Here is a 26,056-nt window from a genome sequence, read left to right on the forward strand (position 1 = left end):
CAATTATATGATTTTACCCCTCTTTCACCATTATACAATGTTATAACATACTCTCTTAGTAATATGCGTATTTAAACCCAGCGAAATGCCATGCAACTTCAGTCGCAATGCCCTTGCTTTGGTATTTATAAAAAATAATGTACATTTTATACACCTACACATTACTTTTAAATCAGGAAATTATTGTAAAACTCTTAATTAGCGGCATTTTACTTCGATAAATTTGGTAAGATGATTTAAGTTTGTCAAAAAATAGACGAGTTGGGGTCTATATTTAAAAAAATAAAGATATCGTTGCATTTTGTATATACATGTATAATACACTATAGAATATATATAACATATGATTACATTACAAAGTGCTGACTGAATACATGAATAATTTCAATTTAGGTGATCATATAAATACATTATACCTGAATATTTCAGTGATTTAGGAAGATTGTCAACATGGGGGTGACAAAATGAACATTTGTTGATGACCCATTCTAGAGGGTGGATGAGGGGTGGGTTCTCAATTTGGAGTTAGAAAATCCGGCAAAAACATATGTCACAAATACCCATTTTTCCTGGTTAATGACTAATATTCTTTCACTTTTCCTGGAATTATGGGAGGGGGGTTGAAAGGTATTCGAGCCCACGCACCAAAATTATTGAGGGGACTGAGACCCCAGCCCACGGTTCCCAAGCCTATGTGTTTCTTTAACATTAACACAATCATTGAGCTTCACATTCAGTTATTCCCGTTGAAATCCAAACACACATAAGACATTATAATCTCCCACACAGGGAGTGTATATTTCAAATGGAATAACCTATACAGGTAGCCCTATTTGACATTCACACTCCCTGTGCAAAGTTCAAAGAGTAAGGACTTGCCTTCCATAGGGGGTCCATGGATATCGGATTTAACTATACTATAGCACATTTAAAAAATCGTTTCGCGTCCATCTCCTTCCTCACTTTCTGGCATCAGTCCATCTTTTTCTTCTTCTTCTTTTGAATTTTCAAATTATTTTCAAGTTTTTAATTTTCAAATTATTTTCAAGTTTTTAATTTTCAAATTATTTTCAAATTTTTAATACATAAAACTGTAAAACGTTAATTCTAATAAAAAAAGTTTATTGGTCAGCATTAATCACTTGCAAGTGTTTTTTTTTTGTTATTTTAACGGGTGTAACCCCTCAAAGAGCCTTGTCGTGTTCCTGGCAGATGCTTAAAACAGCCAGCAATGTCAGTTCTATGTGCAAACTGTATGCTGTAGGTCCTATTTGATCAACTATAGCAAAAATCAAAACCAAAACCACCTCCCTCCCTCCTTACTTTTCCAAAAAGATGGGGACGTGAAACGAATTTTTATTTTATGCGCCCTTTATCATTCTATACCTACTGGTTAAAAAATAACTTAATATACCGTATGCATTCTAATAATAGAGAGTTTGCGGAAAGAAGTTACTTTAACTGGAACGGCAACTTCAGAAATATCGATTGGATTTCTTGCTCAAATTTACTCCAACGCGAACGTATGGTTGGTTACTGCAACAACAGCGTCTTGTCGAGCTTTGTCGCTTAAACTCGGGACATGTGTATCAATGTGCGTTCAAAAGAAGAGCATGTGTAAGAGCTTGTAACCGAATACATCCAAATGTCTCTCTTTTGTTTAGTCAAGTGGTTATTAGTCCCACTTCAAGACAAAAGACTCTACCTTAAGAGCTTCGTTTGAGTAAACATGAATGAACTCGCGATACCACTCAACATGGATTATGTCGGGACCCAGCGTTAATCTCCTTATCATATTATTTTGAAACTAGCTAGGCCCTATACGTTTCAATTAATATTCTTACGATAGTTATAGGCCTATATATATACATGTATAATATTATTTAATAAAGGCTCGTCAGCTTTGTCAATTTCATATTCCAATTTACTTCGCAAAGCCTAATGAAATACATATTCTTTATTTCTTTCCCCTCCTGAATCTCTCTCCCCCTTCCCCTCCTGCTTCCCCTTCCCTACATTCTCCTTATTTTCCCCTCCTTCTCCCCTCTATCTGTACTCGCTCTCTCAAACTTGACCCCTATAATTACCCACTGCACTCCTGTTTCCCCTCCACAGTGATTTTGTCAGGGTTTTTCTGTTAGGAGGGCGTGGGCCGATTCTCAAAGGGAAACGTTTTTACAAAAATGGGCTTAAAATGGCAGAAAAGGACCTAAAAGCGTAAAATATCACGGCGGTCAGCATCCAAAAGGGAAGGGTCAAGAAGACAAGACAAGATGTCCCACGGGGGGGCCCCCCCCCCCCAGCAAAGCACTTCCCTGTCCACTTCCAATGCCCTCACTCTCCTCCTCCCTACCCCCTCTCTTACCAGGCACAACCTAGCTCAATCCGAGTAAGTGCAAGGTGATGCAGGTTTGTTTCATGAGGGAACCACCTGTCCCTCCTAGTCTTCACATTGCTGGGATTGAGCTTGAGGTGGTGTCTGAGACTAAGCTCCTGGGACTGACTGTCCGGTCCAATCTTGGCTGGCAGTCTCAGGTTAACAATATGTGACCGTACAGCACGAATGAGCCGTAAATGTCCTCAATTGTATTCTGAGTTACAGTGTAAAATGGGCATGAAGGTCGTATTCATAGGTACCTCAATTGGGTGCTACGTGTACCTCATTTAATGAGATACACGTAGCACCAAATTGAAATACCTATGGATATGACCTTCATGCCCATTTTACACTGTAACTCAGATATGGTATCAAAAAGCAGTCGAAGGTTGTACATGCTCTCACGTCTCAAACGCTTTGGTGTTCCAACTGGTGACCTAGTCTCTGTTTATATTGGTTATGTTCGCCCAACATGTGAATATGCAGCCCCTGTCTGGCATGGTAGTATTACCAACGACCAGGCACATCAATTAGAGCGCATCCAAAAGAGGGCTTGCCGCATTATCCTTGGTGCTAATTACTCATCCTACACAGATTCCCTTGACCAGTTGGAACTCCAAACCTTGAATGATAGAAGACTACATCTCTGTACACAGTTTGCTCAAAAATGTGTCGAATCTGATAGGTACTCAGAATGGTTTCCACACAATATGAGGACCCACAATATGACCCTTAGACAGTGCAATAAGTATCAGGTCCCCAGAACCAAAACAAAAAGATATGGGAACAGCTCAATACCCTATCTCACTCATCTACTTAATTAGTGCATCTCATTATGTTCATATTCAGCTGGTGTGTTTTAATGATTTTATGACAGCATTTTTATCTTGATGTATTCAATTTGTTCCTTATAATTTGGCTGGTCCAGTTTAAATATGTGCAATATTTTGTTATGTTATTTATTAAATACTGCTTTATAAAATTAAATTCTATAGAGCATCTGCGGTGTGTGTGGGTGTGTGTATATGGAGGGCTGATGGGGTGGGTGTGGGTGTATGTAAAGTGTGTGTGGCGATATAGGGGTGTGTGAGCTGTATGGGGGTGTGTGTGAGATTTTGCCTCAACAAGTGCAATTAATTTCTTTGAGTAATTTTTGGTGTTTTTATGTATATTTTATATGTGTTTTTTATGTCTTTTAATGTAAACAATGCAAATGTAATATTTCATGTAATTTGGCCTACGGGCCACGAATTTGAAATAAATTTAATCTGAATCTGAATCTGAATCTGAATCTGAAAATGACATGTTTATATAAAAATGTTATGCACCTGCTTTACTCTTCCAGAAGTATCGTATACTGCTGGCTCAAGTAAAACCAGACCATTTTACGGGAACTTAATCCCCTTGGCGTTGAAGTCAAGCTAAAAACTTGGTTCCGCAAGCTGATTTGGTGTACGCCATGAGCACACACAAAATTATATATCAAGTGTGACGTTTGGAACAAAAATTATTTTGATCTAATTCAATCAATAATTTTCAGCAACATGTCGCATGTTTTTTACCCAACCAAATTAGATTTCCAATAATTGGTCTATTAACTGGATAATACATAAGTGGTAATTATGTAGTCTATGGGGAAATAGACAAACTATTGTTCTAAATTATGACGTATTTCATCATAATTTACGGCACACTATAGATTCTCGCGTTAACTTTAACTTCAAGCGGCTTTAATGGCAGAGTGGTTTTGAATACATAATCCTCTATAATCCTCTAGACGTTAAAGTTAAAGTTAAAGTAACTTCATTCCGCAAGGTCTCTAATAATTTACAAGTATAAACTTAAACCGTATGACTTTGTTTGCTATGGAATGAAGATTTTACTGGTATCAACATAGTAGTCAGGCCTGGGTGGTGGTGGCCGATGATTATGACGATGACGATGACGATGACGACGCTGATGAACCTAAAACAAACACACACACAAACAAAACAAAAGTATCAGGTAATTTTTGGTCATTTTAATCATTATAAAGTAACGTATATCGGTAATTCTGTTCCTTTCGGTTATGGCTTTTCCAGATCACTTGAGGACGAGAAAATAAAGAGTGCAAAAGCAGACAGCGCGAAAAACGAGGCAAGACACAAGGCAGAGTTCACTTTTTCTGTTTAAACTATCCCGAAATTTAACCAATATTATGTCATAGTGGCGATGTGCGTCGCATCGACGATGACGTATTCTCGGTCAAATTGGCAAAGGATTTCGGGAATCACCAAATTGGTATCATGTGCGTTTATGGGGGGACGCGAGGCCACCGGGGTAAAAGCAGAGGTCGGCAAAATGGAAGGGCGGCAGAAGAAGAGACGATAACACCTTTATTCTCATTCTTAAACACTTCAATTCAAACATAAAATGTCCTAAAATACCCATTTTGTATCCAATTAAATCATTTTACAAGGAATTACCAATGGCTTAGAATCGATCAGTCCAGTCATTGTTATGCGCCTCCGATTGGTTCAAACAGCGAGTACGGGAATTACGTTGACGCGCATGTGCTGAAACGTATTAACATACGGCTTAGAACTAATAAGATTGCAGAAACTTTCTGGGAACTTTCTCAAGTGTTTAAGAATCCATTTTTCATGCTGATTCTAAATATGGTATTGGTAATGCAAATTTGCAGTTACGAAATTTGTGAACTTGGAGAAGATTAACTAAATGTCCAAAGACTTACCACTACAACTTGTTCTTGTTGTGGGAAGCAATCGCATCCACTCCGACGCATTGCAAAGATCCAACCACACGTAGCTACGATGATCTCAACACCCGCTATCACTGCAGCGGCTATGTGCATGAATTCAGCAAGCCTCTGAAACAGAGTGAGAAAAAAACAAAATATATATAAAATACATTGCTATAAAGAAATATTAAACAAAACGATTATGAAAAAGACTATCACAAAAGACACAAAAGCTGGCTCCAAGACTTATTAATCGTAAGAGAGATAAGAATGTTATATGATCATTCACGTATCACCGATATTTCTAATGGCACTTTAACATCTGCAAGTAAAAGCCATGTTAAGGCTATGTTAGTAAAAAGTGCGTTATTAATATGTTGAAGATGCTTTAATATTTATTTTCATCTAGTTTAGCCTATTACAGAGATCAGGCCTTCAAGCCCGCCTTCAAGCTGCAGGTTAATAATCTTGACATGAGTACTAAATTTTTGCGCCACAATTAGCTAATGTCTATGTAACGTTTTGACGCAAATAATGTTCATACATCTCAACAAAATTACATTATCCTAATTCTATCACTTTTTCATCACGTACGGTGCTAATATAGGCCTAAGGAAATTGTTCAGCATCAAACTTTAATCTATTTCAATCGGTGTTGTGCCACAAAAAGTAAAAATAGCAAAGGTAATACCAATCTACGAAAAAGAAGATTCTGAAGTATTTTTTAATTACCGCCCGATTTCGGTACTACCTTGTTTTTCGAAGATACTTGAAAGACTAGTGTTTAACTGATGTATTGCGTATATAGATAGTAACAAAATACTTAATGATAAGCAGTTTGGTTTTCGAAACAACTATTCTACATACATGGCAATAACACAACTAGTTGATAAAATTAATTATGCCGTTGAAAGAAATGAAACCACAATCGGAATATTTTTAGACCTCTCCAAAGCCTTTGACACTATTAACCATTATTAACTCATAAATTGGAACACTATGATTTTCGCGGTATCGTACTTGAGTGGTTGTACACCTAATTATACTAGCCGTCGTTTTATCTTTTCAGTTTCTGTTTCCGTATCCGTAATAGTTTTTGTAAGTCATTGTTATTCTGAAGTGGTAGTCTCCCAGGTATGACCAATCTTTTATTCTAGCCTTTTGTTAGTTACTGAAAATTTGAAGCTCGTGAATTTCAGTTTTCGTTTTGGTAAGTTATATTGATTTTTACATAAAACCTTGAGATGTGCGGTTGGGTGCCAATCTAGACAAAAGAAGAGTCTAAATTTTACGGTCCTAAATTCGCGGTAAATTGTACGGCTTCAATTGACTTGTGTTTGGTGTATATGCACTTACGCCTAGACGTAAGTGGCTCGTAAAAAAAGTCTTGCATTGAAATATATACTAACCATGTTGCCAAGTTATAAGCAAAAGTCTTTCATATTGGCGATGAAACGAGCGTCTAAAATCTCCCAATGAGGCGCGTACAAGTGGTGATTTGGTAATCATATTTTATATTGAAATGCAATACAAAAGAATTTGCATTGGAGCAAAGATAATGTATTCTATTCATGGCAAGCTAATCTGATAATTTGTTGGGCCTATATGCAAGACTGGGGTTTATTTTAAATGTTTATTTTTGCAGAGCTTATTTTCAGTCATGGATCATACTGATAAATTTCGAGAGGGGGTGGGAGGGAGGGAGGGAGATACTTAAGTTGAGACTGAACAAGCGAGAGTGGGAGGGGTGAGGAAGAAAGAGAGAGGGAGAGACGGAAAGACTAGTAAGAGAAGAACTCGAGAGGAGAGAGTAGGGACGGGGGACGGGGAGGGAGTGGGGAGACTGATCAGGGGGGGGGGGCAGGAGGAAGCAAAATAGGAGATAGACATTGATACGAGGGAAGGGCGACACTGTGGCCCTGCACAAGTGCATTGGGGTGCGATATGCTCATAAGCGGGCCTTTTGTGATTTTAGAGCTTATTTTCAACGTTTTTACAGAAAAAAGTGGACTTTGTCATTCGGATTGGCATGCATCAAAGACGAGAGGGCGCTAGGCCATTAAAAACAGCGGTGTTATCTCTCCCGCTTTTATTGACATAAGCAACTGCCTCTTTTGAAATAAGCTGATTGGTACTTCAAAGTTAACAATGAACTCATGTTACAGTAAACTTACTAAATCCCTTGCGTTTTCGTATCTGAACAATAGACTTACGGAAACTGAAAAGATACAACGAGCCTAGGTACACTTACATCAAAGCAATCCCACGAGCTTCCATCATAGGGATAGCTACAGGTTTCATACTCATCTTGATGGTAAGACGCTGCTATGCTCTCCCATACGATCTGAACTACTGCTAGTATGCAAGCCAGAATGCACATTATCATGTACGTCGTGATCTGCATGACAAAAGACAAACGGTAACGTAGTAGATAGATTCGTGATATTGCTGTCCAAAGACAACGTTTAATAATATCCATTAAGGTAATATCCAGAGCTATACACATTGGCAATGGATTAGGTGGTAAGACCACATCGGTTGGCAGAGCTATATCCGATGGTATTCCTAGAAGTGGTAAAACTATAATACTAGTAATGTGAGAAGTGGTAAAACTACATTGTTTGGCAGAGTTATATAAAATGGCATTGCATGAAGTGGTAAAACTACATTGTTTGGCAGAGTTATATCAAGTGGTATTGCAAGAAGTGGTAAAACTACATTGTTTGGCAGAGTTATATACGATGGCATTGCAAGAAGTGGTAAAACTACATTGTTTGGCAGAGTTATATATAATGGCATTGCAAGAAGTGGTAAAACTACATTGTTTGGCAGAGTTATATATAATGGCATTGCAAGAAGTGGTAAAACTACATTGTTTGGCAGACTTATTATACAATGGTATTGCAAGAAGTGGTAAAACTACATTGTTTGGCAGAGTTATATCAAGTGGTATTGCACGAAGTTGTAAAACTACATTGTTTGACAGAGTTATATATAATGGCATTGCAAGAAGTGGTAAAACTACATTGTTTGGCAGAGTTATATAATGGTATTTCAGGAAGTGTTAAACTGCATTGTTTGGCAGCGTTATATACAATGGCATTGCAAGAAGTGGTAAAATTACATTGTTTGACAGAGTTATATACAATGGTATTGCAAGAAGTGGTAAAACTAGATTGTTTGGCAGAGTTATATATAATGGCATTGCAAGAAGTGGTAAAACTACATTGTTTGACAGAGTTGTATACAATGGCATTGCAAGAAGTGGTAAAACTACATTGTTTGACAGAGTTATATATATACAATGGCATTGCAGGACGTGGTAAAACTAGATTGTTTGGCAGAGTTATATATAATGGCATTGCAAGAAGTGGTAAAACTACATTGTTTGACAGAGTTGTATACAATGGCATTGCCAGAAGTGGTAAAACTACATTGTTTGACAGAGTTATATATAATGGCATTGCAAGAAGTGGTAAAACTACATTGTTTGGCAGAGTTATATACAATGGCATTGCAGGAAGTGGTAAAACCACATTGTTTGGCAGAATTATATACAATGGCATTGCAAGAAGTGGTAAAACTACATTGTGTGGCAGAGTTATATAAAATGGCATTGCAAGAAGTGGTAAAACTACATTGTTTGACAGAGTTATATACAATGGCATTGCAAGAAGTGGTAAAACTACATTGTTTGACAGAGTTATATAATACAATGGCATTGCAGGAAGTGGTAAAACTACATTGTTTGGCAGAGTTATATACAACAGTATTGCAAGAAGTGGTAAAACGACATTGTTTGGCAGAGTTATATGTAATAATATTGCAAGAAGTGGCAAAACTACATTGTTTGGCAGAGTTATATATAATTGATGTTGTGAAGCGTCATCTGAAGACAGCTGACATGGATGTTGATACATGGGAGGCGAAAGCTAGTGACCGGGTCAATTGGAGGAAGAAGATCCACGATGCTGGGAAAACAGTGGAGCGGAAGCGAAAGGAGAAGTACCTTGAAGGATGGAGAAAGAGACACCCATCAGCTTCGACAACTGTGCCTTCATCGAACTCGATGGGCAGCCGATGATGATGATGATATAATGGCATTGCAAGAAGTGGTAAAACTACATTGTTTGGCAGAGTTATATACAACGGCTTTGCAAGAAGTAGTAAAACTACATTGTTTGACAGAGTTATATATAATGGCATTGCAAGAAGTAATAAAACTACATTGTTTGGCAGAGTTATATACAACGGCTTTGCAAGAAGTAGTAAAACTACATTGTTTGGCAGAGTTATATATAATGGCATTGCAAGAAGTGGTAAAACTACATTGTTTGGCAGAGTTATATACAACGGCTTTGCAAGAAGTAGTAAAACTACATTGTTTGACAGAGTTATATATAATGGCATTACAAGAAGTAATAAAACTACATTGTTTGGCAGAGTTATATATAATGGCATTGCAAGAAGTGGTAAAACTACATTGTTTGGCAGAGTTATATATGGCATTGCAAGAAGTGGCAAAACTACATTGTTTGGCAGAGTTATATACAATGGTATTGCAAGAAGTGGTAAAACTACATTGCTTGACAGAGTTATATACAACGGTATTGCAAAAAAAGTGGTAAAATGACATTGTTTGGCAGAGTTATATATGGCATTGCAAGAAGTGGCAAAACTACATTGTTTGGCAGAGTTATATACAATGGTATTGCAAGAAGTGGTAAAACTACATTGCTTGACAGAGTTATATACAACGGTATTGCAAGAAGTGGTAAAACTACATTGTTTGACAGAGTTATATATAATGGTATTGCAAGAAGTGGTAAAACTACATTGTTTGGCAGAGTGATATACAATGGCATTGCAAGAAGTGGTAAAACTACATTGTTTGACAGAGTTATATAATGGCATTGCAAGAAGTGGTAAAACTACATTGTTTGACAGAGTTATATATAATGGCATTGCAAGAAGTGGTAAAACTACATTGTTTGGCAGAGTTATATACAATGGTATTGCAAGAAGTGGTAAAACTACATAGTTTGGCAGAGTTATATGTAATAATATTGCAAGAAGTGGTAAAACTACATTGTTTGATAGAGTTATATATAATGGTATTGATAAAACTACATTGTTTGGCAGAGTATTATACAATGGTATTGCAAGAAGTGGTAAAACTACATTGTTTGGCAGAGTTGTATGTAATAATATTGCAAGAAGTGGCAAAACTACATTGTTTGACAGAGTTATATTTAATGGTATTGCAAGAAGTGGTAAAACTACATTGTTTGGCAGAGTTATATACAATGGTATTGCAAGAAGTGGTAAAACTACATTGTTTGGCAGAGTTATATATAATGGCATAGCAAGAAGTGGTAAAACTACATTGTTTGGCAGAGTTATATATAATTGATGTTGTGAAGCGTCATCTGAAGACAGCTGACATGGATGTTGATACATGGGAGACGAAAGCTAGTGACCGGGTCAATTGGAGGAAGAAGATCCACGATGCTGGGAAAACAGTGGAGCGGAAGCGAAAGGAGAAGTACCTTGAAGGATGGAGAAAGAGACACCCATCAGCTTCGACAACTGTGCCTTCATCGAACTCGATGGGCAGCCGATGATGATGATGATATAATGGCATTGCAAGAAGTGGTAAAACTATATTGTTTGGCAGAGTTATATACAATGGTATTGCAGGAAGTGGTAAAACTACATAGTTTGGCATATGTAATAATATTGCAAGAAGTGGTAAAACTACATTGTTTGACAGAGTTATATATAATGGTATTGCAAGAAGTGGTAAAACTACATTGTTTGACAGAGTTATATAATGGTATTGCAAGAAGTGGTAAAACTACATTGTTTGGCAGAGTTATATACAATGGTATTGCAAGAAGTGGTAAAACTACATTGTTTGACAGAGTTATATACAATGGTATTGTAAGATGTGGTAAAACTACATTGTTTGACAGAGTTATATACAATGGTATTGCAAGAAGTGGTAAAACTACATTCCCTCATTTCAAATCTTTAGTTTTGGTTTCTCTTTTGTTCAGAAACCAAAAATCAAGGGATTAAAAACTAGAGCAGATCTGGTCTGCAATCATAACACTATTATGCTGGGAAGACACGGTATAGGGTATATAACCAGAAGTTTTAGAAACAATAATGCTACAATACGTACCATTGCTCGTTTTCGGATACATAAGTTTGCTAGTCCTACTAAACCAGTCAACAGGAACTGGAAGACAAAAAACACATGATGACAGGTTAAAAAATGCCTCTTTATTATAAAAAAGAAATAATACGGTTAATTTCTTGAAAAAATCAAATGAACTCGAATAGCCTCTAATTAACTATGCAGATTAAAATTAGCAAAATGCTTAACGTAATATACTTCTATTTTACTTGTACTACATAAAGTACCATGTCTCAGCTACATAGTCCTTATAGATACTTAGCAAATTAACTTTGCATAATTGGGAGTATGTAATTACATCTTTGGCCTCGCTTTCAGTTTTTTGCTCGGCCTAATTGTAGTTAGCAGAGACACGCCGCCAACGGCAACGAAGTGGTCAATTACGAAAAAGGTGTATAGGAGCCAAAATATGACAATTGGGTTTTTGTTTAAAAATCTTTTGCCCCTGCGGTTTTTTTGGGTTTTTTAACTATAATAAAACTCTTCTATATGGTTGCCAAACTGCTCTACAGTATCTTGCTTAAATTGTCAAAAAGTTGCTGAAGAAAAAAATAAAAAATGGGTCATTTAGCCCAAAAGTGTGTGTGCGTGTGAGGAGGCATATCGTGCCCCCTAGGATTGACGCCCGCGCTTATGGGTACACCATCGCTTACTTTTACATTTAAAATGCTTGAGCAGTATACCAAAAATATAGATATGTGTTGCTGTTGTTCTTCTTTTGTTTGTTTGTTGTTGTTTTCTTTGTGTGTTCGGGTTTTTTTTCATTGGGTTATTTGTTGGTTGTTGTTGTTGTTTTTTTGTTTATTTGTTGTTCTTAATGCAACTTACCATAGCACCAGCCCATATGGGCATCCCGATAGGTGACTTATCCGTGCCATACTCCTCTAATACTACAACAGTACCGAATATAATAGACACGATGCCAATGATGACTTGTAATGCACCTGTTGTACCGATAAAGCAATTCCACGTATGACATAAGGGATCCCTCGATGATGAGTGGTATGTCGTCCTTCTGTCTTCGTAATGCATCTTGAAAACGCTTATTAATTGATCTATTGATTATAGATTAGTTCTGAAATGCAATCAAAACAAACATAAATTTGACGTTCAAGATTGTCCCGAAATGCAAAAGATTGCAAAAGAGGGCAAATTTATCCCGTTCATAAAGTGCCTACACGCAGTGGCGTAGCTGCCGGGGGAGGGGGGGCAAAATTTGCCTATTTGGGCCCCCGCCCCCTAGTGCAAGGAAAAAAGAGAAAAAAGGAGGGCGAAAGAGGAAAAAGAGAGAGAGAGAGAGGGAAGAGGGGGAGGAGGGGAGAGATGGGGAATCCATGCGATATGCAATACCACACGATTATTATCAAGAAGCCTGGCAAAAATTGTCTATTTGGGCCCCCGCCCCCTCTCCCCCCCCCCCAAGTGCAGGGAAATTTGGTGGATTTGGGGCCCCGCCCCATACAGACTTGCCCCCCGAAAAAATCCCAGCTACGCCGCTGCCTACACGTTGAGTGTGCAAAATGATAACAACACGCAAGCTATATGAATGCAATTTTTATACTCTAGTTATTCAGGCAAATAAATCTTCTTTTTTTTTGTATGCTTCAATGGGGCAATATTTTTAGAAATGATCGTCTTTGAAATATTAAATATTAGAGGATTAAAGTGTAAATTACTACTGTCCAGACTCCAGTTGCGTACCGAAAAAAAAGTTGTAGGCCTAATAGGCCTACATATGAATGAGCATCCATGAAAAAACCTGAAGAGTTTGAAAAGCCAGAAAAAGCGCGTGAAATTAGGCTAAAAAGGTCAAAACCGGGCTGAAATTAAAACAAAGTGCGGAAATTTGGACCCACTAAAGACCCAGGCTTAAACCTGAAAATTCTCATGCCTTGTATTAATCTTGTTCAGCGCTTTTGGGTGTATTGTGCATTTTTAAACAAATTAAATTGATAAAACGCCTTATTTTAAAAAATAAGGCGTTTTATCAATTTAATTTGTTTATCATTATTAGCCCGGTTCATGTCCTAATTGTCTTAACTTTGACCCATTATAGCATTAAATTTACTCTGAAAACCGCGAAAACGAATAGTACAATTATACAGCATTACATACGTACGTTCAATTGTTTTGATATAGGCCTACTTTGTTTGGAAACACCCTATAAAGTTGAGCGTAGCTAACCAATAAATGTAATGGGTCACTGCTTTATCTATAGTATAGGCCCGTTCTCTACCAACAATATTTGCTTAATCTTGGGTTTTAAGGGAAATCCCAAGTAATTTATACAACTAACTTAAAAAAAAAAGTTTTGTATACAAATCTACAAACACGTAACCCCCAACAAACACCTTACATCAGTTCAGTTCAGTTAAGTTTACGTCGATTATAGTTAATCATATTTATTTTTAAAGATATGTGTTTTAAATACAGTGCAATATAAGCACACACCGTGAAAAAGTAATTTTCTGAATGAACATCTAGCATAATTTTCAAGGGCATGTAAAGAAACCAACAGTGCGTGTTAGTGTGTCAAATTTAATTGCTGTAGCTCATGGCATTAAAGTTAAAGCCAAATTACACACATTTATGAGATAAATATTAATATTAAATATTAATATTGATATATTCTTACCTTGATTGGTGATGAGTTTTATTATTCTTTGAATAAATTATGTGACTGATTCAAGTAGCAATAGTTCAATAATATCCATAATTGAAAATGAGAAGTCCACTGAATTATGAAGCAGTCAGTAAACAGGCGTAGTATTATTATTAAATGGACTATTCCAGTTGAAATTCATACGCCCTATGGAAGACATGACCTTAATCTTCCACAGTGAGGTAGATATCAAATGGAGTCATCATTCAGGTAACCCTATTTGCAATCTATACTCCCTAGTTGTGGGAGATTAAGGTCATGTGTTCCATAGGGCGTATGGATTTCAACTGGAATAGCCCTTGTACCACACAGTCACTGAGGTTATCTCAGCAAATCAAAAAGTTGTCCAAGAACACCATATCTGTAATAGCTGCCAGGTGTCATATGTTTAAATGCATACAAGTATAGAATCCAATAATTGCCAAATGTCTATAGGGCAGCTATTGCCGATATGGTGTATTTCCAGTATTCCTTCAACAAGACAATAGACACCCACTAGGATCCACAACATGTGCATCTATCAGAGCACAGTTCTTTAACCCAAATACATTTGCACATTCATTGAATGACCTTTGACAATTTGGGTACACAAACTCATACTCTGCAACGTGAGGTCAAATTTTGCTCTGTGATTGTTAAATTAAAGTTATTGAACTATGTCATTGGGATGAGGGCATTGTGGTCCATAGACACTAGACAATAGCCATGGTAAGTGATCCAGAAAAATTCACCCAGTATAAATAGTTACAACAAACTTGACCGCACACGAAAGAAGTGTCACAGCACGAATCTGTGGTCTGTACATGCCTTGGTAGTATATGGGTGTTTGTATCTATATAATTCACATGGTACTATTTTCTCAACAGTATATGATACCTCATTATGTCCGTGACTTGTTTCTGAAAGTATGAAATGGACAGATCCAGGATTTTAGAAGAGGGGGTCAGAGCGAGTGTCTACATTGGGAAGGGGGAAGAGTAGCTGATATAATCCCCAAACAGGGTGAATTGGCATGATATAGCTGTCAGGAGGGTATCAGGGCCCCCATCAGCCCCCTCAGGATCCGCCTATAAGAGAGTCGATCAATATAAGACAATAGCCTGTGATTACAACAACTGAGAACTGAATGTATCATATCATTTCAAATATAGCCGATTAAAATGTATTTCAGCATAGGGCAGTGAGCAGAATGACCCTGTTTAAACCCAAAATATTAATTTATTAAACATGCCTTGAAGAGCATTTGGTAGGAGACTGGTTCATTCAGGCCATGCACAAGGCCTTACCCTCAGTGGTGTGCGCAGCACATTGAAAGTGGGGGGGGGGGGGGTTGTTAAGTTCCCCCGAATGGAGTCTGATTAGGGGCAAATTTTGATGTTTTTAACGTTTTTCCCCTGAATCACCAACAAAAGTGGGGGGCCACCCCCCCTTTGCGCACGCCACTGCTTACCCTACTGGTCGAATAGAATCGTGATCGTAACTTACAAACCAAACCATACCTCTAACCCTAACACAAAAACAAACATTTTATTCAGCAAAGAATCTGCTTTTGTTTGTAAACCAGTATAACATGATCAATGACATTCTTCCACATCAGCCATTTCTACTCACACACAGAAAACACAATTTGAGTCAAGATTTTATGTATAAAATATCTTCAATATATTTCAGTTCTTTTCTTTAAATAATACATACAGCAGGTTGTTTTAGTGAGAGGTTTAACTGCAAAAAAAACCTACCCACAATAGCTGCCAGAAATTGTCAAATTTCTATAAGGCAGCTATTGGGCAATTCCAATTAAAATCCACACACCCCCTGTGGAAGATTTCAGTGCCATCATAATTCCAGTTGCACCTTCTGGTCAATCCAGCTGGGAATTTGGGCTAGTTTTAAATGAAATTACAGCTGTAAATTGTTGAAATTTATCAAATTCAGTTGAATTTAGCACAATTTGATATGAAATTTTGCGTGGAATTCCAAGATCTTCCACACCTTGTCCACTTTTTATGGATGAAAATAGTTGAATAATTTAAACCATTGAATTTGGATGGAATTCCAAAATCTTCTACAGTGGGGTGTAGTTTTCAAGTGGAACAGCCCAATTTGCAGATAAGGCTTTCTTGCATCACCCCTCATTATATGACACAATGGGCTATTCCAGTTGAAATCCATACACCCCTTATGGAAAATATGACCTTAATTTACTACACAGGGAGTATGAATTTCAAATGGAGTCACCCATTCAGCTAGGTACCACATTTGAAATTCACACTCCCTATGTGGAAGATTAAGGTCATGTCTTCCATAGGGGGTGTACGGATTTCAAGTGGAATAGCCCAATAATTCAACAAGCTATATTTCTCCATGCTACTTTTAATGTCAAAATGACTTTCATGAAAGAACCACACTAAAAGAAATACTACTTTTAGAAAGTAAACAAAAAATAAACTTTTTCAGACCAAACACAAGTTAAAGAAGCTCTTAAAGGGGCATGTTGTGATCCACAGCCTCATCTCCCACTTTTCTCAAAAAAGTTCAGATTTTTATACCACAGGATAGCTCTGGCTACATTATGTTTATGTACAAAAAAGATAAATTTGTTTAGCAAAAATATCATAATTACCAGAACGAAATTACACACAGTGGCCTGTGGAGCAGTGTAATACACATAATCATGCTTTGCTCGCAAACGCAAAATTTGGAATCAACTGAAAATTTGGAAATAAGTTTCTTTTGTGAATAGCTGGATGGCTAATTGGGCAATTCCAGTTGAAATCCATACACCCCTATGGAAGTCATGACCTATATCACAAACAGGTGGTGTGAATTTCATATGGTGTACCTGAATAGAGGCCTTGCATGTGACGCATCATCCCGTAAATATGGCAGACTACTCAAATGCATTCAACAAAAGCATGATTGCAATCTACCGTGACAGATCGTCTCACACACATAACCCTGCACTACGATCAAATAGGTCGATGACAACATTTGATTGAATGGACTGCACTCCGCCATAACTACGGTGAAGGACACCGGCTCAAATCCTTTGTTTGGAGCCAATCGATAATTTCATGCAGGGCCTCTATAGGTAACACCATTTGAAATCTACACTGTCTGAGTGGGATATTAAGATCATGTCTTCAATAGGGGATGTATGGATTTCAACTAGAGTATCTAAGACCCCTGGGCCTGGAGACAAAGTACTTGTGTTTGGCCAAACTTAAGTACCAACATTTTCTATAATGAAAAAAAAATCAACTTAACCAAAGTTTATGAATACTCTAAAAAGCAACTTATACAACACCACATATTTTATATGTAGAAACCAAAGTGTTCCATTTTCCTAAGTATTTTAATAAAAAATGGAATTCCATGTTCGGGTTTCCAGAAATGTTCATCCTTAAATTAATATGAAGACTTTGGCAAGGTATTTATAGGTAAATTAAGTAATTCTTGGCTAAGTTTGAACATACCTGTTGTGTCCATGTTGCATACCAAGCATGTATGCAATGTAAGGCACATGCATGCTTTCTTCTGTACCGTGCTATGTGCACGTGTTTATCGCGGAGCCATTGGCGTTCCAAGAATTACCTGATTTACCTTCCTTTTTTTGGTCTGATTGGATCAGATCATGTCGCATATCAAACTTATTGACAAGGGTGAAAATATGCAGGTTACAGGTCTTGTTTCAAACCCATTAATTAGTTGCCTATTGTAGCCCACTGAGATCAAAAATCACAACACCAGGCTACACTTTTCGACCTGAACCATCGCCCATCATCGGACTTCTCATGAGGTGACTATAAGACTATTGAACTGTGCCATTGGATGTAAGACCATTTTGACTTAAATTATCTGCCTGTTACTGAAACAAAAGTGAGTCCAGTTTAGACTAAAACTGAGTCCTGGTCCCAACCAAATTCCGGTGAACCAGGACTTAATTTTTTACCAAACTGAGACCTGGTAGAAAAGCTCTTATTTTCACCCTTGCTTATTGATAATGGAATAAAGTACATACACATGTTGCACTGTTACTATAATGAATACATTGTATAACCTGCAATCAATAATGACCTTTACCTCTGATTATGAGGTTCCTTTAGAAAAGTTGACTGGGGAAAGTAATATCGTACTGGACAAATTGTGCCAGCCAATGAAGCTAACAATGCCAAGAGATGTCATGCGCAATCCACCACAACCAAACACCGTTTTAACATGTACATTATAATATTACATGGGACTGTTTGCAATTTAATCCTTGAAATGTCATGCTTTAGGCATGTGCGACGGAAACAAAAAATCCTGTTCAACAGATGACAGAGTTGCCAAGTAGGGTCCGTCAGTTGGGACATTTGTTTAAATTAATCAACTTCGTAGAACAGTTTGTTTTTATTTTGTCGCCTTATATAGACACTTTGATTGATCTATTCTTAAATGCTCCTGCTGTATTACTGTTCAGAGCAGAGCATTTCAGGGTAAAATAAGTGAAAGAAATCTCTAAAACCAATAACTTTAAGGATAATGTAGGTCAGATATTAGCAATATTGCTCAAATTTGTCACATTGCTATAGCTACTGTACATTCTACATGCTATCTAATACAGGATACAGACAAATGCTTTACAGAGAAAAGAACATTATACACTAGGCAGGGCCTTACTAAATATGTTTCTGCCAATGTAATTACCACTCTCTTTCCCCTCCTTTCACCCCTCCCTCAAAACTTACAAACCTATTCAGTGATTTGCTCATTCGGAAGACTAGGCCTACATGTAAAACAGGGACCGCCTTTTGAGGAGAGCCAGAGCAATCACTCTCTACTCTCCTTAAATCTGATGTGGGAGAGTGATTTTAAGCTCTCCTTAGTTGACCATTCTCTCCTTACATTCTATTGTAAATGCTCTAAACAGCTCTCCTTGAAGGATCTAGAAGAGCTTTTTAATGCTCTCCTGCAAATTCCAAGGCAGTCCCTGCTACCAAAATCATAAAAATTCAGATTTTAGCACCTTTGTTAGTGTCATATAAAGCTGTGTATTAAGGACAAAATGAGACATTTTACATGAATCTGTAATTTCGCTATAAGTGTAGAAATTAGCTACATGTATTTCCTCTTTTTTGCCAAATTTTTCATTTCAAAAATACATGATGACAAGTTTAATGACTTATCCTTCACTTTTAGGCAATTTATACTTTGTTTAATTTTTTTTTTACACTTTTATTGGATCACTGAACAGAATTTTAACTGGGTGATTTTTCAAACATCCTTCATGCACAAACACTTTTCATCAAAATTTGTCTTTCATACAAGGTCAGGGACAACATTTTGACAGAAAATCCTTCGATTTGTTATTTTTAACAACCGTTAGGGAGGATATTGTCTCGCTAGGGAGAGCGTGGCGCAATGGTTAGAGTACTTGCCTTTAGTGCATGAGGTCCCGGGTTCGATTCACGGCGGTGGCGATTTGCTGGGATATTGACTTGGAAAAAAAAAAGTCTGAAATTAATTGGCAACATCTGTAGATTAAATTCAGACTTCCGCTCTCCCCATGGTTCATTTAGAATTGGGTAAATGAATCATGAAAGTACTCCGTCCTTTTACGTTAAGCCGTCGGTCCCGTGTGCAGAGAGTCATACCTGTACATGTATCTCGCAGCCAGTTTCAAATGGACCCCAATGGAAATAAGTTTCAATAGAGGCTTTCTTGGGTTATCCAGGGTTGTCAAAACCCAAACAAATCAAATCAAAAAAACAAGCGAACTCGGTAATATTACATCCTCAGTGGCATTACATACTATGATATGAATTGAAATCGAACAGCTATGTCTACGGAACTGAACCCTTTACAGTTTTCATAGAATTCCTTTAAAAAATTAACTTCCTATATCTTTATTTCACTGACATGCTGGCATGTCATGTATTCTCTAATCAGGCATCAGATCAGAAAAAACAGGAACTGACCCAAAAAACCCTGAAACAATGTGTGGAATAAAGTAAAAACACCCCAAAATGGCCTGAACAAAAATAATAAGCATGTGTAAATTTTAGCAAAAAACCTGAATTCAGGTTTAAACCTTAAAATTCTCAAATTGACAAAAGCGGATTATCAGTTTTCACATATGAACTCAATATACACTATAAGTATAGTTGGAGGGTGTGGCTTTTTTCTTTAATATGTTGGTCAGAGCTAGACCCTGTGAAAGCGTATATCAACAAAGCACCTGCAGACTATTCCGCAACCCTTAAATTATAATATTAGCAAGTTAGTACTTTTGTATGTAGACTTAAGTATATAATATAGCTGCTTTTTACTATGTACATAACTTGAAAGAATATCGGTAAGCCAGCATATAAGTATTTGGCTATTCCAGTTGAAATCCATACACCCCCTATGGAAGACATAACCTTAATCTCCCACACAGAGGGTGTGAATTTCAAATGGGATTACCTGAATGGTTTATTCCATTTGAAATCTACACCCCTTTTATGTGAAATTTTATGCTCATATCTTCCATTGGGTGTATGGATTTTAACTGGATTAGCCCATTGTTGGCAACACTAAGAAATACAAGGAATGGTAACATTTAGGAGTTGTATTTTGATGTTTAAGTGTTACTAATCAAAAATATACATAATCTTTTTATTACAAAATCAATTGTACAGTTAGGCCTGGGTGCTCAATCTCGCCGATTAACTCTTCGGCGTGCCCGGAACCTAAGCCGCAGACCCACGCCGATGCACATATGCTGAGAAATAAAATACTGTTGCGATATGCACTAACAAAATGTGTGTCTGCTCGATGAAAAACCATGTTCAGTCACCCGTTCATCAGCTTGATCGGCCCAACTCCTGCATTTCTCGCAACCGGCTTATAACACTTGACAACAATAGCCTTACAAATTAGTGTCCTTGAGTGCGTTGATTCTTTGCCGGATTATATCGACTGATCCGCAAACTGCTTACGTGGAGTAAACTCAAGTAGGTACTACAATAAACATTAATATAAAGGTTTCGAATAATGAATGACAAACCGCAGAACAAGAAGATGGCAAGATGTTGCGAACTCGATGCCCATAACTGCTCGCGATTTCGCAACCAGGGATATAGCTACACTATATTAATTTGTCGGCGTACTGCATCTTGAAACTGCAAGCCGCAGGAGAGCCATCGAAATGCTCTGAGACGACGCAGAGTTAATCGGCGAGATTGAGCACCGGGGCCTTATTATCTTCCACACCACCAGGGCATAATAACCGGTAACGCATCGTATTTGCTACACAATCTAGCCAAATTGCTATGCAATCACACAAACATATGTCATCGGTATACATAATTATTGCTATATAAATAAAACTTTGTCACAATTTTGCTATGCAAAATTCTGACACTAAATTATACCCTGCACACCACTAGTGGGGATTTGCAAAATAAAATTCCTAGATATTAGTCCAGACATAATGACTGCAATACATATGTGACATGATCAAAGGGAATGAGTCACATGTCGGTCCTGGTCGAAAATGAGCTGTACACACGTTTCTAAAGAGGATATTTAGAGCTTTCAGAAACTGAAAACCCCATGTTGATACGACTTTTCTTTGTGAAGTTACGTCAATTTATCAATCGCTGAAAACAATACAAAACAAAAGAATTTTAACACTTTCTTTGCCAATATTTCAAAATCAATATTAGCGACATCCAACTCATTTCCCTTGATCGTGCACATATTAGAATTTGCATGTTCAATTTGCACATATTTTCCTTAGAAAATCACTGAGCACCACAAATAGTATGCATGGCTTGCAGATGAAAACATTCAGAAACACTGAGTGCATTAAAAATGATGCGACGGCACTGGTGGTGTGGAATCATTCTGAAGTTGTGATTGACAATGACACTGCACCTAACGTACACACAAAAGAGATTTACCCAGAATTTAAGACATGCTGTCAAATGATCGAGTTGTATTCATTGTATTCTTTGAAGTCATCAATACAAAACAAACCCAAACAACGCAAGTTGTGGTTTAGAGTGTGGTATGTGCTAATCACATAGGCCTCTACACACTTTATAGATTGTCAATGACTGTGGCCCAAAATCACTCCATAAAAATTGGGTGCAGCACCAAGACTTATTGGGTGACTGGAGTATTGATGCAATGATTGGAACTTCATTGACACACACACTGACAAAAACAATGTTCACCTATATCGGAAGCTGAATTAATATTAAGATAATCTATTGGTGTTTGGGAAGTTTTTGGATCATAATTTTATTCTTTCCTGATGACTGGGGTGGTGAATGGCATAAGATGTCACTCACTGGCAGTTTTTCCATCTTTCAGCAGCTTTCACCCGCTGAGACAAATTCTTTATAAGCAGCCCACAATAAAGAATAATTCTTGATTACTATAAACCACACCTATTTAGGGCCTATACCTAAATACCAATGTACAGCTTTCCTTTACTGCCAATGTACACTACGCAAAAAAAGTTTCTTTATGGTTAGGAAATTTACCCACTATTAAAATCTATCGATTAATTTTGTACGTTTGCTAAATAATCGCATGCGGGTGATTGTCCTACGCATTTTGCACCTCAAACACTACTCTACGACACTCCTGAGAAAAGATATGAATGTTTAAGTAACACGAGGTCGAAAAATGAAAATTGCAAATAGGCCTATTCAAGTTTTCAGCATAAAAGAACACAAAAAAACAACAAACATGCCGATAACATTTTTTGTTTAATTGCTGAGTACATTTCTGGCATCATACTGCCGCTTGCAACTTCACTTGAGATTAATCTCTTTCTTTACCAGTCTTTCAATACTTTGTGTGTCCACCGTTGGCTTCCCTTGCAGCAGCCACGCGGCGTCTCATGCTCCTAATGAGGCGTTGAATGTTACCTTGCTCAACCCCGTTCCACTCGTTGATAACGATGCGATGCAATCCCACCAGAGTTGTATCTGCCTTTATCTTCTTGTTGACTCGTCTCTTGTGCTGATCCCAAAGGTTCTCCAAGGAGTTAAGATCAGAGCTTCTGGAGTGTCTCTATTCCTTCTGCTTCCAGGTATGCAGCTGTAATCATGACCTGTTTTGAATCTCTTTTCCAAATCCATCTCTCAAAACGTAAATGTTTTAGTACCCACTCACCTTTGTCTTTGATCATTCATATGCACAATAAGCAAAGGATTATCCAACATGCATCAATTAAAATGCTTTAAATTGAAATTGAAAAGGCAGGAATAATGTAACCGTCTTGGATCAGTGAATCAGCTCTAAAACCATTGAATAGGCTTCTTTGCAATTTCATTTTTCGACCTCATGTTACTTAAACATTTATATCTTTTCTCAGGAGTGTCGTATGGTAGTGATTGAGGTGTCAAAATGCGCAGGACAATCTCCCGCATGTGATTATTTAGCAAACGTACAAAATTGGTCGCTATATTTTAATAGTGGGTAAATTTCCTAACCATAAAGAAACTTTTTTTGCGTAGTTTATTTGTTTCTAAAAAGACACCCAAAGAATTAGAAATATGTTTTGGCTGTCATGCAATGCATGATGGCCAAAACACATTTCCAAATCATGCAAGACGTTTTTGACGCAGTAAACTTTGCAGAATAAACAAGTTTGCTTTTATTACAGGAGTAAAAAACAACCTTAATTGTTTACAAAAGAAACATCAACCTTAAGGCAGTGTTTTGACTGCAAACTAAACATTGTTCAAAAGCAAAGAAATCCATCAAAATGATGCTGCCCTGATATTCAGTATTATGCTTAGAGCTCTGGAATCCAGGAAACTAATAGACATTTTGGCATTTGAAGGGAAACTTTGTAATTTTAATAGAAATTATGCATAAAGCCCCCAGCATACTTTTCAACCAATGACAAGTCTTTATTGTGTCAGTTTGTCTGCAATGCGCGTGCGCCACGCCGCTCAGCGGCAAGCGGCAGGGTAGTATGAAACCAGAAATTTTGTTTCCCTATGTAAGAAATTATGCATAAGAAATTGTTGGAAGTTTGTTAGCCTTGGCTCATCTGGGGAAATACAAATATTTTGCAGTTCTGTAAATATATTACATTTATTCCAGAATATAAAAATAATAAATCTCTAACCCCATGAGCACTACCAGCCAAATTATTGGCATCTAAGAGCTATATTGATTGGTTACAAAGAGGGCTACATCATGTATTGAGCCAATCAGAGATATGGTAAGAAGGGTTGAAGAGGATTAAGTTAAATTGGTAAGATATGAGCTCTATTTTGATTGGTTACTCAGATGTGTATATCATGTAATTAACCAATCAGAGACATTGTAAGGAAGGCAGTAGTGCCCATGGGGCAAAGAATCCCTTAAATAATAACTATCAACCAATCACCATCAAGGCCCTGGGTATGGCGGTGGCGGCTCATCCACACTCTGTCCACCATCCTGAGGTGCCACTTCTGCATAGGGAGGTGGTGCCCCTGTAGTGATCACTGAAGGCACTGTAGAAGAGTCTGTCGGTAACAATGGAGCTGGCTCTGCAGAGAGCAGCGGTGCATCGTCACGTTCATGTTGGGCTGGTATAGCAATACCTTGATGTACCCGCGGTGCCAGGAACTGGATTGGGTTGCGTGGTAGCCCAGGGAAGCCTCGTAATCTTTGTTGTGGCGGTACTGGAACAAAAAATATGTCAACATGGATAAAATCATGAGATCTTTGGATTTGAATTGGGAGTAGATGTCAGTAGCCCAAAGTCAAGGCAACATTTGGTGTTTACCAAGCTAAAAAGAAGATTCCCAGGGCAATATGGTTGATTTCAGCCTGGTAGAGGGAGCTGGCCAGCCCGGTAAGACCCAGCCCGCCTTATTCGCACATTCTGGTGTACAAAAATGTACCCAAGCTCAATATTGTTCACTACTGATTTGGAGCCAGTGGTCATAATCAATACTTACAGTGGGAAGTCCAATTGAATGAACGCAGCCTTCAATAGCATGACAATTTTGTGCATACATTGCGCGATGTACGCCAGCGTGTGCGACTGTGCGTGAATAACGTGGAAGTGAAGCCAACCATGGCAATGCACTCTTGATTCATTAGCATTGTATCCAAGGTCGTGCGTTTGTGTGGTAGTTTGAAATACGCAATATTATGATCGTGATTGGAGCGAGTACAGCTGTTGAAAGCTGTGTTCATTCAACTGGAATTCCTACTATAAGTGCCTGTAACTAAAAGTGGTATTTTCTTTCATCATTTTCTTTCTCACCAAAAGGCCAACCTCTGTAAATGATAATCCTAGGAACACTTATATACCAATCGCTACAACCAACTACATCCTGCAGCTTATATGCCATGCAGCTTATTCACTAGATATTACAGTATATGCTTACCTTGTACTGTGCGTACCACTACCACACGCCTCCTTCTTCTCTGCTTCACCACATAGAGCAGCATACCAAACATCATACCTAACACTATAATACCAATGGCTACAGACATAGCCACCAACATAGTACAGCTATGCTATGCAGCTTATACTCTACACATTACAGTATATGCTTACCTTGTACTGTGCGTACCACTACCACACGTCTCCTTCTTCTCTGCTTCACCACATAAAGCAGCATACCAAACATCATACCTAACACTATGACACCAATGGCTACAGGCATACCCACCCAAATAGTACAGCTATGCTATGCAGCTTATACTCCAGACATTACAGTATATGCTTACCTTGTACTGTGCGTACCACTACCACACGCCTCCTTCTTCTCTGCTTCACCACATAAAGCAGCATACCAAACATCATACCTAACACTATAATACCAATGGCTACAGACATAGCCAACCACATAGTACAGCTATGCTATGCAGCTTATACTCCACACATTACAGTATATGCTTACCTTGTACTGTGCGTACCACTACCACACGTCTCCTTCTTCTCTGCTTCACCACGTAAAGCAGCATACCAAACATCATACCTAACAGTATGACACCAATGGCTACAGACATAGCCACCCACATAGTACAGCTATGCTATGCAGCTTATACTCCAGACATTACAGTATATGCTTACCTTGTACT

The 26,056-nt window shown here is 37.8% G+C and overlaps 2 protein-coding genes across 3 annotated transcripts; both read right to left on the reverse strand.

Annotated features, from left to right (window-relative positions):
* Positions 1 to 1,162: 1,162 nt before the first annotated feature.
* LOC140144225 (uncharacterized) lies at positions 1,163 to 14,077 on the reverse strand. The gene is made up of 7 exons (XM_072166042.1): positions 13,955 to 14,077; positions 12,148 to 12,394; positions 11,305 to 11,361; positions 7,369 to 7,515; positions 5,112 to 5,246; positions 4,198 to 4,342; positions 1,163 to 1,428 (listed from the first exon to the last, which is right to left on the reverse strand). The coding sequence occupies exons 2-6, from the start codon at positions 12,349 to 12,351 to the stop codon at positions 4,241 to 4,243; spliced, it is 645 nt and encodes a 214-aa protein (XP_072022143.1). The 5' UTR covers positions 12,352 to 12,394; positions 13,955 to 14,077; the 3' UTR covers positions 1,163 to 1,428; positions 4,198 to 4,240.
* Positions 14,078 to 23,899: 9,822 nt separating this feature from the next.
* On the reverse strand, positions 23,900 to 26,015 carry LOC140144207 (uncharacterized). 2 transcript variants are annotated; one of them, XM_072166021.1, is made up of 2 exons: positions 25,530 to 26,015; positions 23,900 to 24,642 (listed from the first exon to the last, which is right to left on the reverse strand). In XM_072166021.1, the coding sequence occupies exons 1-2, from the start codon at positions 25,636 to 25,638 to the stop codon at positions 24,365 to 24,367; spliced, it is 387 nt and encodes a 128-aa protein (XP_072022122.1). In that variant the 5' UTR covers positions 25,639 to 26,015; the 3' UTR covers positions 23,900 to 24,364. The 2 variants fall into 2 exon arrangements, with proteins under 2 accessions (XP_072022122.1, XP_072022121.1); XM_072166020.1 differs by lacking the exon at positions 25,530 to 26,015 and adding an exon at positions 25,357 to 25,515 and having other exon boundaries at positions 23,908 to 24,642.
* Between the last annotated feature and the right edge of the window lie 41 nt (positions 26,016 to 26,056).

This window comes from Amphiura filiformis, unplaced genomic scaffold (assembly GCF_039555335.1).
Source record: "Amphiura filiformis unplaced genomic scaffold, Afil_fr2py scaffold_45, whole genome shotgun sequence".
NCBI lineage: Eukaryota > Metazoa > Echinodermata > Ophiuroidea > Amphilepidida > Amphiuridae > Amphiura > Amphiura filiformis.

Bases quoted from the DNA above. Each gene is read 5' to 3' on its own strand.
- LOC140144225 (XM_072166042.1), bottom strand. From the start codon at position 12,351: ATGCATTACGAAGACAGAAGGACGACATACCACTCATCATCGAGGGAT. The intron at 7,516-11,304 runs GTACGTATTGTA...TTTGTCATGCAG, and splicing joins GTATCCGAAAACGAGCAATG to ATCACGACGTACATGATAAT. The intron at 4,343-5,111 runs GTAAGTCTTTGG...TGTTTGTTTTAG, and splicing joins AACAAGAACAAGTTGTAGTG to GTTCATCAGCGTCGTCATCG.
- LOC140144207 (XM_072166020.1), bottom strand. From the start codon at position 25,477: ATGTTGGTGGCTATGTCTGTAGCCATTGGTATTATAGTGTTAGGTATG. The intron at 24,643-25,356 runs GTAAGCATATAC...TTTTTGTTCCAG, and splicing joins AGTGGTACGCACAGTACAAG to TACCGCCACAACAAAGATTA.